Source organism: Acanthopagrus latus, chromosome 17, assembly GCF_904848185.1.
Source record: "Acanthopagrus latus isolate v.2019 chromosome 17, fAcaLat1.1, whole genome shotgun sequence".
NCBI lineage: Eukaryota > Metazoa > Chordata > Actinopteri > Spariformes > Sparidae > Acanthopagrus > Acanthopagrus latus.
In genome coordinates, this window is record NC_051055.1 from 6,289,312 (window position 1) to 6,301,180 (window position 11,869).

Below are 11,869 nucleotides of genomic sequence, written 5' to 3' on the forward strand. Positions count from 1 at the left end.
TTTCCTTCCTTTTTTTTTTCCTCCAGTTTTTCCAGCTGCTCGCCACTCTAGCAATGTCACACACTCTAGCTCATGCAATACACACCCATTATTAAAATCAGAAGACAAGCTAAAAATCCTTAAAACTGAAACTGATTTCAAAACCGTGAAAGATCTTAATAAGCTGAATACATGCCCAATATACTTCTGCTGTTGCTCTGTTCTTGTAATATTCTGCTGTTGTGACAAACAACATTTCCCTGTCTGTGGGACATTAAAGGATTTCTGATTCTGAATAGTTCAAAGTCTTGTTACTCTTTAAAAGTTGGAGTGTTGTCTGTAGCTCAAAGTATGAGGGACAAGGAGAGGTTGAAAGTTGTTATAGCCATTTGATGAAATAAGTAACTCACAATAATACACAATAATCTTCTGTTAAGAAATGCCTTTGGCTTGTTTTATTTTATTTTAAATTTGGCTCTGAATGCAGAGCTTTATGACGAAAACAACTGTAGCTACATGGTTTAAAATCAGAAGATACTCTTAACTAGTATTACTAGGTGTACAAGTGGTTAGCCATCTTATCGCTTCATTGCTGTGGTTCCTGTAGTTGCCATGGTGACGTGACTGGCACACAGAAGAAAGCCTTCAAAGCTCACCATTTCAGCGGCAAAGGACAGTTAGTGTTGAAAACTTAGATGGAGTCCCTTGCAGACCCAGATCAGGAACGGGTACTGGTTCTACTGATACTGTATAGTCTGGTGTTGTCAGGTGGCTCTTAAAAGAGCCTTTGTGTTGTTGTGATCTTGACCAGCCGATGACGTTCCTTTTGGCGTGGATGGTGCAAAGACTAATGGACATTTTAATGGTTCGTTTAGAAGTATAGAAAGTAAGACCCAGATCAGGAACCGGTACCTAGTTTTACACGCCTGAACTGATTGAACTTTTTTTTTAAAAGTTTTTATTAAAGAATTTCTTCTTTAATAAAGGTTGGCTAACCGGAGCACCCGGGGAAAACCACCTATAGCTCAGGCGTGTGTTTGATTCAGTCACAGTTCCTGAACGTAGATCAGGCCAAACATAAGAACCATCTGTACCATTTTTTCTTTTTCTTCTTCTTGCTCAGGAGATCTTCCAGTTGGGACCTCATGGAGCTTTCTTTCTCCTCCCACTCCTGCTCCTTTTCCTGCAGCGTCTTCCTGAGATCCTCTGTGGCTTGAATGAGGGAAGTCTTTTCCTGCTGCCACTCCATCTGATGACTCTCCAGCTTCTGCTCAACATTCCTTAAAGAAGTCGCGAGGGTTTTGTTCTCGCATTTCTGCTCATCCAGCTGAGCCTCATAGAGAGCTGCAGATTTCTCCATCTCCTCCATCAGGGGGATTTTCTCCTGCTGCCAGCAGAGGCGCTCAGTCTCCAGAAGTTCCTCTGCCTTTTCCAGGACAGCTGTGATCTTCCTGGTTTCCTCTCTTTGCTCCTCAAGCTGGACTTGATGGGAAGCCTGAGATCTTTCCATAGCCTCCTTTGCTTCCTGTTGCATATCCTGAAGAGTCTTCTTGAAGCCTTCTGTGGCTTGTATGAGGGAAGTCTTTTCCTCCTGCCACTCCACCTGATGACTCTCCAGCTTCTGCTCAACGTTTTTCAGAGCAGCCGCGAGGGTTTTGTTCTCGCATTTCTGCTCATCCAGCTGAGCCTCATAGAGAGCTGCAGATTTCTCCATCTCCTCCATCAGGGGGATTTTCTCTTGCTGCCAGCAGAGGCGCTCAGTCTCCAGAAGTTCCTCTGCCCTTTTAAGGGCAGCTGTGATCTTCCTGGTTTCCTCTCTTTGCTCCTCAAGCTGGACTTGATGGGAAGCCTGAGATCTTTCCATAGCCTCCTTTGCTTCCTGTTGCATATCCTGAAGAGTCTTCTTGAAGCCCTCTGTGGCTTGAATGAGGGAAGTCTTTTCCTCCTGCCACTCCACCTGATGACTCTCCAGCTTCTGCTCAACATTTTTCAGAGCAGCCGCGAGGGTTTTGTTCTTGCATCTCTCCTCATCCAGCAGAGCTTCATAGAGAGCTGCAGATTTCTCCATCTCCTCCAGCAATGAGCATTTCTCCTGCAGCCAGCTGAGGCGCTCAGTCTCCAGATGATCCTCTGCTTTTTTCAGGGCAGCTGCACTCTTCCTGGTTTCCTTTCTGTTCTCCTCAAGCTGGACTTGGTGGGAAGCCTGGGGTCTTTTCACAGGCTCCTCTTCTTCCTGTTGCATATCCTGCACCGTCTGCTTGCAGCCCTTGGTGGCTTGAATGACGGATGTACTTTCCTTGTCCATCTGCTTGTCCATCTGATCCTCAACGAGAGGTTTGGACTCCTCTGTCTCGTCCAGCAGCCAGGTGTCTAGCTGCCAGCAGTGGCGCTCAACGTCCAGAGACGTACCTGCGTTTTTCACGGCAGAGGCGATCTTCTTGGTGTCCTCTTTCGGCTTCTCAGCTATTATTTGATCGGGAGTCATGGTACTTTCCAGAACCTTCTCAGCCCCTTTCTTCTTCTCTGCCATTTTTTTCCTACTCTGTTGGACCATTGTGTCCTCTTTGCTCACGCTTCTCTGTCTTCTCCTTTCCTGAGAGCGATCTCTCATACTGCCTCCTTCTTCTGTACGGTAGTCTTTTCTGCTTTTCCTTCCTCTCATCGTGACGGTCTGATTACAAATGACTGTGTAAAGTCAGGTCCTGTATTTATAGCATTTGAACATTCTAAAATTCATGACATCACCAGGGCTTTGATCATTCTCCTTGGATTGTCTGCTTTGATGTTGTTCTGTTCTGTTGCTATAGCAGAATGTTTGTTTTGGTTTAACACTACAGGATTTTTCAAACCTTCACAGATTAGGAGACCACACACTTGATGATAACAAAAGACAGATCGCACAAGATCTCTCTCTGCTGATCTTATAGTGTGTGTTGTTCTCCGTAGTGCACACCACGCACAGATTCAAAAATCGGCCCGATTATCCTGTGGTGTGTACCTGCCTGTTATTTCAAAGTGTATATATTATAAATATATATATATTTTCTCTAAATAATCAAGCTTTCTTTGTTTTCACGCCTGAATAAACTGAATAAACAAAATGACTTTGAATTACACTTATCCATGACTTTGATGAGACAGAGAAATTCAATGATGCTCATTTTAAAAATCAACTAGAAAAATTGCATTTCCTGCGAAAATACAGTGTGAATGCTAAAGGCTGAAGCAATTTCGGAAATCTGCTGAATGTACTGTCAAAAATGCATAAAACTTTAAGGTTGAATGGTCAGGAATTTGCAGAAAAAAAATGAATTTTCAAAAGGCTGAAAAAGTTGAACATTTACAGAGCTTAAAAAGGTGAAAAAGGCCAAAAAGCTGTAGAGTGAGAGGGCTGAAAGAGCTTAAAAAGATGAAAAAAGACTGTAAAGGCCGAAAAGTTGTGGAGTATGTGGGCAGAAAGAGCCTAAAAAGGTGAAAAAAGGTGGAAAGTTAAAGACAGAAAGAGCTTAAAATGGCTGCACACATGCTGGAGCCAGAGCAGAGCCAAAGATGAAAATGTCTCCATAAGAATGAATAGGAAAATGCCTCCCAAACCCCTGCGATTTTTAAAAAAAAAAACTGTAATGGTTACTGCCAAAATATTTAAATATTGAGTAACAGGAGACATTGTTGAACTTGGTCATGTCGTTTGTTTTTTTGTTTTTTTTTCTGAAAAGTAAAAAAAAATGAGGGCACCAGAGCGAGAGACAAAACTGGTTCCGTCTGCTTTCCTCCAGTAATTTAGTCTCAAAATTAACATTGCCGCTTAAGGAGGAGTTGCTGGTGTGCTTGTCGCTCTGGGGCTTCTACAGCCAAACCTGTAAATCCTACATCTGAAATCAATTGAAAGCCAACAAGATTTCCCACATTTACATACACACCCATTATATTAGCCAGTGAAGTTCCTCACTGTCACAATGTCTGCTCTGCTAACCCTAACCCTAACCCACAGCACTGTGGAGATAGCTGTGGCCATGCAGGACCACCACATCTCAATCTTTCCTGTCCCCCTTCAGCATTATTATTATCATTTTTTTTTATCTGTCCACCAGATGTCCCCAGACTTTTCTACTTCCATTTGTAATCCTGACTCTGTTTCGCTCCCATATCATTTCCAAAGTAAAAAACTACTGTGTTTGGGAAATGCTAAAACTTTATGAGTGCACTTTTTTGTGGAAAGTTTGTCTTCCTCACACCCTTGTGTTGTATTTTCATTGTTAACAAGCCAAACATTAAATTATCTGCCAAAAAGAATTATTCCAATATTTTATATAAGGGTAAATTATCATTGTCTCAAAATGTTTCTTTTAACCCTTTTGCATTATACTGCACTTCTTCGCTAAGTGATAATGGTGCTGTCTTTGGCCCTGAGTCCAGGCCTTTCATTAGTTTTCCTTGAAAATAAAATACACACATTGCTTGGTTTCTAAGGAAGGACAGCAGAATGAATCAGGAAGGACCTGATAACTAATTAATCCTAATACCTGAGTACCTGTAATTTGAAGTCTATAGATACTGGTGAATGACTACAGAACACACTGAGAGACTGTTAGTTATTAGTTATTAATCATTAGGTAACGATTAATATCTGGGTGTGATGATAATTCGTTATCATATATTAGCCCTATTAGCCTTATGTTCACTTACTTGTTCTTTATGCCATTGCATCATTGCTACAATTAGCTTGAAAGCTCATTTTGCATCCATGGTGAGTCCATATTAATTAATTACCTTCGAATCATATTCAATGCGCGTGTACTGGGTCCGGTCGTCCTTGGACCAGTAACAGTTAAAGTTTACTTAACGTCGGGTCAGTCGTTATGATAATGACCACGTCATAAAAAATAGTGTCACATGTTACCGGGCTGATGTGTTGCCATGGTGACGTGTAAACGGTCAGACTGTCGGCTAACATTAGCTAGCCGTGCTTGAGAAAATGATGGTGTTTCTCTTGAATGACAAACTAATATTTTTCCAGAGGGAGATGGGCTGTTACGGGGAGAACTGAAGTAAGTGACTGTTACCTGTTAATGCTGACACTGTCTGCTCCCGCGGAACTTAAAGTTAGCTTGCACCCTGATAGAGTGAACTATTTGGACTTAATAGCTACACCAGAAACCATCATAAACGTCTCTTAGTTTGGTGTAACGGTGCGTATTTTTAAATGACGTGCCTTGTACTAAATGACAGTTCTAGTAATCGTATTTTGATAAATTCGGCATATTGATGAGCTGTTGAAATCTTACATTTTCCCAACAGCACCAAGCAGTACAACTTTTTTTATTTTATTTTTTATTTCAAGTGTCGGTAATGTCCTACACTCTCCACAGGATGTCTTTATCCCAGAGCCAGAGTCTCACTGTGGCCGCTGTACTGGAGGACTGTTCAGATCAGTTGGACATAGTGGGACACACTCTGATGGTGCAGATCAGCAGGGAGAGAGGGGCCGCAGCAGTACAGGTGAGAAGAACTGTCTTTATAACCTGTTCACAGTCCAGAGGAACATCTGTCAAACAGCTGTCTGTTGCTTCCCATAAATCATATTTTTATTTATTTGTTTTGTGTGTAATAGCTACAGCCTATTCTCCATGTCACGATTTCTTTCTCCTGTGTGTGTTCAGGAAAAGGCCAGGCTAACCAAGCTGAGAAGGGACTGGTGAGTCGCACAGACAAAATCACATTATGTCTCATCAACATTTTTTCTGATTAAGTTTGTCCCCTGTCCCTCTCTGCAGTCAGTACATCTCACAGCAGCTCTCCAAGCTGCATGTGGAGCTGAAGGAGAAGCAGCGATTCAGCTCTCTGCAGCGAGTGGTAGAAGAACAGGAGCAGAGGAAGGAGGCCGAGAACATGAGAAGGTTTAGCACTGCACCATTTGAAAACTATAATACTTATCATAATTGTCATAAGAATGCCCGACTACTGATCTTGTCGACACAGTGCTGTAGGTTTTCTGAGAGCAGGGGAGTGTTGCATTAGGGAAGAGAGAAAAGGGTAAAAGGAGTTAAAATTAAAGGGGGAGAGAGTAAGTAGTATGTATGCATCAAATCACTAATGTGTGTATGTCTCCACCCAGAGAGGCGAAGAGACAGCTGGAGCAGAGAAAACGAAGTCTACAGAGTCAAAAATCGGAGCTCCAACAGAAAACTAAGAAACTGCAGGTGAGGGGCGATCCAAATATCAAAACTGTGTACATGAATATCTGTTAGGGGTGAGTGTGATTCTGTTTATTTGAGTGAACTGACCCTTTAATTGAGAGTATAATCAAACATGTGAATGCAGTGCTTCAGAGCTTTGACTTCTACCCCCTCTTAGGACATGTACCAGTTTGCCAATATCCTGAGGCACGAGCTGCATGAACAGTCATTAAAGATTCTGCACAGGAAGAAGATTGTGGAGAAAAACAATGAGCTGCAGCTCCAGCAGGCACAAAAAGAGTGCAGCCAGGCTGAGAAGCTGCTGGAGGACCAGGTGGAGGTCAGTCCAACCATTTACAGAAATGGATGTTTTCAAACTGACGGTCTAAAATATGCAGTTTACTGGTGTTCTTAAATTTTTGTCAGACTTTTACAGTGACAAATGTACGCTGAGACTCCAGAGTTTAACAGTGTCCAAATCACGTCCTGTTTTATCTCCTTGTCTTTCAGCTGCTGCACAGACAGCTGAAGGAGGAGGCGAGAGTTCATGAGGAGTCAGAGAAATTCCTGCAAAATCACCATGAGGTTGGCACAGCAACAGTACTGTTAACTTTTTTATTTTATCAACAATTATTATTGCAACACAGGAACAGGTTTAGTATAAATCCAGTTCTTGTGTCCTGTAGAAATGCCTCTGGAGCTGCTAGAGGTCACTGTGCCTTGTATTAATAAGCTATTAAACTTTGGTCTTGAGTAAAAGATGAAAATAAAAAACTTCCTTTAATGCTCGTAATTGCAAATTCAGGAATACAAAAAGGTTTTCAAATCTTACCACTTAGAAATACTTTCAAGTTAAGAGGACAGAGGACTCTTAAGATGGGGGGGGAATGTCTCTCAAAGTTATCTCAAATATTTTATAATATTTTTTTTGCACCAGCAGCTAATCATTTTGTTTTAGTAAAAATATTTGTTTTATTAAACAATTTTCATTGTAACTATCCATCAAATGCTGCAGCAGCTAATCTAGTTGCTATTGTTGATCCAGGAGTTGCAGCGGCAGCTGCAGCAGTGGCAGCAGGACACAAAGCAAATGCAGCAGGAGAAGGAGCAGCAGCTCAACACTGTGGGCTGCAAAAAAACTGTGAATTTGGACCGACTGATGGAGATGAAGAGGAGGGTGAGCAGTTCTAGTGCTGAACACGACTCAGTGAATATGTGCCAATGTTGAACGGGATGCAAAAGTCACCATGAGATGAACATTGAATGAATTGTGTTTAGCTCAGGGAGATGGAGCAGGTGGTGTTAGAAGACAGGGAGGAGCAGGAGAAACTGCGGCAACAGCAGGCAGAGGCCAGAACTGCCACCAAGGTAACAACATCCAATCACGTCTCAGATCAGATGAATTGGTCTGATTCCTAATTCTCATCCTGTGACCTCTGACCCCGCAGCTACAGGCCTGGTGGAGAGGCTGCATGGTCCGTCGGGGACTTGGCAGTTTTAAAAAAGCAGAGGAAGACAAGAAAGGCAAGAAGAAGAAGGATGGAAAGAAAAAGAAAAAGAAATGACTTTACTCCTTGGAGACTTTTGAATAACACACAGAATTCAATAATAAAGAGTCATGCAATTCCTGATCAAACTCTGTATTTTTTCTTTGTTCTTTCGTTAAAAATGTAAAAACATGTTCTTGCCATTTAAAACGTACAGTGTATAACAAAATAAAATACATACAAGCATTAATTTCAGAAGATTAAGATAAGTAGTACATAGTGTGAAGGTAACATGGAGCATATCAGCATCATATCATACTGTATGTAAAGATATGAGCAGACAAAATAGTAGCACCTTTAATCCAAAGTCCTCTTACTCCATATTCTATGTACAGGTTGACCTCAGTAAAACAATGATTTAAGATTAAAAACAAGAAAATACAATTCCAAGAAATCAACATGACTTCCAGCAACAAACACTACTAAGTAGTCTACTGTTAATGACCATAGGCCATACATTTGAACGTATGTCAACGCCTTTATCATGACATGATAAGGATTTCAGTCACAGTCAAACAGCATTCCAACACTGCTTGTTCCTGCAATCACACAATATACAACAAGCTGGGGAACTGAATTATACAGCAACACATCTTCACATCTTTCAAAACTTAGTACACTAGTCAGCATATCTGACCGCTACACATCAAACACAGAGAGATCAAAAGATCATAGAGAGATGAGTCAGGCCAAAGTCACATCCGTGAGGGAAATTAATGCAGTAAAATAATCCCAACTTTATGTCCTCACATCTGACAGAGGAGCAGAAGGCCCAACATTGCGAAACAGGAAACCGTTATTTTCAGGATAAAATTGGAGAGCTGACGTTTGTTTGTGCGTACAGACACTTGCAACACTTGGAGAACTGTGATGATGAGCGATGGTTATGTTTCTAAATCAGTGCCGAGACCTGGATTGAGTCACGTCAGACCCAAAACCAGAGCCGATACTGCTATGGAAGTCAAAGGTCAAAATAGCAGAGCTGAAACAATGACTCGGTGATCTGCAGTCACTGATTTATCATTTAAAGTAACTGGTTCCAGCTCTGTTAGATGTAACCCTAAAACTCATTTTGACAGAGTAAAAAAAAGACAGATATTAGGTCTATAAGCCAATGGTGGCCAAGCCCATGACAACTGTCAGAACATAGATTGTGGCGAACAGTGGTCAGGAGATTGTTTTACCGAACACTGAGTTAAAGTTGTTTTCCCTCCAAAGATGCCAGTTTCAGGTGAGTGGGTAGTGTGAGTGTCAGCTCTGTGCGTCCAAAGCGTCACACTTCCTCTGCTTCTGTCGAGTGGCTCTGGTCGGCATGCATGTAGTTGTTGTCTCCGAAGATGACACAGTTGAGCCGGGAACTGTGGATGTTGATGTGTGGAGGCTCAGCTGACGGCAGGGGAGCAGGGGTGGTCTGTGCTGGCCCCTGCTGTCCACAGCTGTAGCTGCACCTGGCCAGATCTGGATCACGTGAACAAATGACATGTTTTAATTTCTCATCAGTGCAGCTTGAGCGCTGTGATGTGTCCAGTAAAACTATTTAAAAAAAAAAACTGGCAACTCATACAACACAGCTGAGTATAAATCGCAGCTCAAAGTGCTTTCAGTTTCTTGGAATGTTCTGTAGAATAATGTATGTTTGGCTGTTACCAACCGTGCATGTGGAACTGAGGTTCAGTCATCAGAGGCTGACTCTCCGCCATCACAGATGGGTAGGTGTCGTTGCCAATGACGCAGTCGATCAAGGTTGAGTTGCAGATGTTCACGATTAAAATGGTCGACGGCGGACTCCGGATTGCCAGTGCTTACGTGTGGGCGAGGCAGAGAAAGGGGAAAAGGGAAGAGAATATGAGAAAGGGAAGTCGTTGTTCCAGAGTGACGTAAGAGAGATGTGTCACTATCTCAGGGTTCTCCTTGTGAGTTCCCGGTATATTTGGAAAAAGGTTGCAGAAAAGAAAGTGTTTGGGTCAGTGCAAAGGTGCTGCTGACTGAATGATTTAATATTAATTTACTTGGTTGACAGGCTTTGTTCCAGTCATCCTTACTCATGTAAAACACAGAGACGGAAAACCAGTTTGTGTCAAACTGATGCATTAAATGGTGGAAAAGGCACCGGCATCTTTTAAAACTGCAGCAGTTCAACTGTTTATTTGTTACAAATATATGGATAAATAAGAGGTTGGAAAAACCCCAACCATGGAAATTTTTACTGAGGATGCAAGAACAATAAGACCTACAGTGCAATTAAAGAAAAAAAGATGTGAGGAAAGAACAGAGACACTGAGCTTGAACTTACCTTGTGCAGTTTTAGCATCCATAGTTTGTTGAGTTCGAGCTTTAAAGACAATAAGAGGCGAGGAGTTACATTTTCATATTCTGTGCTACAAGCATACAAGTAAACATGACAATATCAGAGCAGATAAAGGGGGATTTGTCATCATTCTATAATATCAGAACATCTCAATCTTACCTGAGCAACACGTGACCTTTTCATACAGCACGGTGTCTATGGGGCAGCAGAACAGCTCGCAGGCTCTTATGCAGCTCTTCTGCGCCACCCGGTGCACCAGCTGGAGGATTCTCTCCATGCTGGCAGCCTTACACCTTATCACCTACAGGAGAGACACAGACACGGGATCTAATACGTCACACTATGCCATTCTTATTTAACTTTTTAAAATGTTGCTGATGTACAGACAACAGCTCACAGATCGCAGTATATCTCACAGCTCAGCTCGGGTTTTTAGATCACATGCGCCTTCGCTGTGGTTGGAAACTTTATGATGTCATAGGGTGGGAAAAAAATCTGAGAGTATCCGTAAATGGTGGCAGGTTTCTCTTTTTCTTCTTAAATAAATCACAAAATCAAATCAGTATTAAACTAATGGGATTATCTTTAATCTGTTTTAGGGAAAGAAAAAAAGAACCCGTTGCCTGCGTGCATATTCTATAGCATATATTTACAAGACGACAAACAGGTGTTCAGAGTCTCTGTGTCTCCCTTCAAGGGCTGGTGCAAAAGGATCACTATACAATGGACAATCCACAGAAGCACTGAGATCAACAATTTGAAAACTCTTCCATGCTACCGTACAGTCAAATGTACAGCGGCAGCAGGTCACACCTGGGCTAACTCTGCCCAGGTGTGTGTCTGACAGGCGGACCTCAGTCACAGACAAGTACTTTGATTTACACGCGGTCTAAACTCAGATTGTTCTAGAAATAACTCCCAACCACGAGTCGAAGCACTTGGCAGAAAGTGTATATATATATATATATATATATATATATATATATATATATATATATATATATACATATATATATCATTTAAAAAGACCCACCTGACTGAGCGTGGATCTCTCCTTCACTGTAGTTAATTGGCTGTTGTCAGCCCTCAACGGGCTCAGAGACAGAGGGTCCGAGTTGTGCATCGTTCATGTGGCAGTGACACTTTACTCTTCCGAGGGACTAACACAGACTCATATAGCCTACAGATGTTTTTTTTTTTTGGAGAAGTCCCCTTCATAGCAGCGCATGCGCACTTTAACTTGGACTTTCCATACGGTCGAAGGCAGAAGAAAACCCTTTGTTTACTGGCTGTCTTCCTGTTGTGGGTAATCTAAACACCGAGCATGTGCAGAGAGCTGATTGGCCCGTGGCCCCATGACATTACTGCGTGACACTTGCGGATCTACAGTATTTCCAAGCATGTGTCTGTAGTCAGCAAGATATACAGCCACCGATACATCAGTGATATTGCAGACTCTCAATATCGAGTTATGTCATAGGCTGATGTAAATTTTCCTGAGTTTGCATAAACAGGGAATTTGTCTCTGCCCCGCTGCCGAGTCTCACCTATTCTGTCTTGATGCCTTCACTGCACCTCGTACTCTCTTAATTCGCAGATGACGCAGGGGCCTCAATTTATGAGTTAGGATTCATAAAACATGTGGATGCACGCAGAGCTAGCACAGTAGTACATGTTGTTTACACCTGGATATATAAGACGGCTTGGACCTGTTTTGCACTGAAGCCGCTTGAACAAAGAGGAGGAAATGATGCAACAGGAACGCATGCCTGATTGCATGCCACACAAAGCAAGAGTAATCCACACAGCCTGCCTTTGAAACGATGAGTGATGAAATCTTTTCAATGCCATACTATTGT

The 11,869-nt window shown here is 42.1% G+C and overlaps 3 protein-coding genes across 4 annotated transcripts; 1 reads left to right on the top strand and 2 right to left on the bottom strand.

Moving 5' to 3' along the window:
- Window positions 1–562: 562 nt before the first annotated feature.
- LOC119006281 (putative uncharacterized protein DDB_G0271606) lies at window positions 563–4,704 on the bottom strand. Of its 2 annotated transcripts, XM_037074807.1 has the most exons (3): window positions 4,666–4,704; window positions 1,045–2,650; window positions 563–876 (listed from the first exon to the last, which is right to left on the bottom strand). In XM_037074807.1, exons 1-2 carry the CDS (start codon window positions 4,687–4,689, stop codon window positions 1,046–1,048), a joined length of 1,629 nt encoding a protein of 542 aa, XP_036930702.1. In that variant the 5' UTR covers window positions 4,690–4,704; the 3' UTR covers window positions 563–876; window position 1,045. The 2 variants fall into 2 exon arrangements, with proteins under 2 accessions (XP_036930702.1, XP_036930701.1); XM_037074806.1 differs by having other exon boundaries at window positions 563–2,650.
- Window positions 4,705–4,871: 167 nt separating this feature from the next.
- On the top strand, window positions 4,872–7,791 carry iqcg (IQ motif containing G). Its single transcript, XM_037074811.1, has 10 exons — window positions 4,872–5,027; window positions 5,349–5,478; window positions 5,640–5,674; window positions 5,754–5,876; window positions 6,095–6,179; window positions 6,334–6,495; window positions 6,666–6,740; window positions 7,201–7,332; window positions 7,434–7,523; window positions 7,604–7,791. Exons 2-10 carry the CDS (start codon window positions 5,350–5,352, stop codon window positions 7,718–7,720), a joined length of 948 nt encoding a protein of 315 aa, XP_036930706.1. The 5' UTR covers window positions 4,872–5,027; window position 5,349; the 3' UTR covers window positions 7,721–7,791.
- LOC119006284 lies at window positions 7,780–11,306 on the bottom strand. The gene is made up of 5 exons (XM_037074812.1): window positions 11,044–11,306; window positions 10,170–10,311; window positions 9,996–10,034; window positions 9,354–9,503; window positions 7,780–9,160 (listed from the first exon to the last, which is right to left on the bottom strand). Exons 1-5 carry the CDS (start codon window positions 11,131–11,133, stop codon window positions 8,976–8,978), a joined length of 606 nt encoding a protein of 201 aa, XP_036930707.1. The 5' UTR covers window positions 11,134–11,306; the 3' UTR covers window positions 7,780–8,975.
- Between the last annotated feature and the right edge of the window lie 563 nt (window positions 11,307–11,869).

What these genes read in the sequence shown, in the direction of transcription:
- iqcg (XM_037074811.1), top strand. Translation starts at nt 5,350, where the DNA reads ATGTCTTTATCCCAGAGCCAGAGTCTCACTGTGGCCGCTGTACTGGAG. An exon ending in GAGGGGCCGCAGCAGTACAG is followed by an intron (nt 5,479 to 5,639) that starts GTGAGAAGAACT and finishes GTGTGTGTTCAG; the next exon opens with GAAAAGGCCAGGCTAACCAA. An exon ending in GAGGCCGAGAACATGAGAAG is followed by an intron (nt 5,877 to 6,094) that starts GTTTAGCACTGC and finishes GTCTCCACCCAG; the next exon opens with AGAGGCGAAGAGACAGCTGG.
- LOC119006284 (XM_037074812.1), bottom strand. Translation starts at nt 11,133, where the DNA reads ATGCACAACTCGGACCCTCTGTCTCTGAGCCCGTTGAGGGCTGACAAC. An exon ending in AGAGATCCACGCTCAGTCAG is followed by an intron (nt 10,312 to 11,043) that starts GTGGGTCTTTTT and finishes TCTCTCCTGTAG; the next exon opens with GTGATAAGGTGTAAGGCTGC. An exon ending in AAAGGTCACGTGTTGCTCAG is followed by an intron (nt 10,035 to 10,169) that starts GTAAGATTGAGA and finishes TTGTCTTTAAAG; the next exon opens with CTCGAACTCAACAAACTATG.
- LOC119006281 (XM_037074807.1), bottom strand. Translation starts at nt 4,689, where the DNA reads ATGATGCAATGGCATAAAGAACAA. An exon ending in TGCAATGGCATAAAGAACAA is followed by an intron (nt 2,651 to 4,665) that starts GTAAGTGAACAT and finishes ATTTGTAATCAG; the next exon opens with ACCGTCACGATGAGAGGAAG.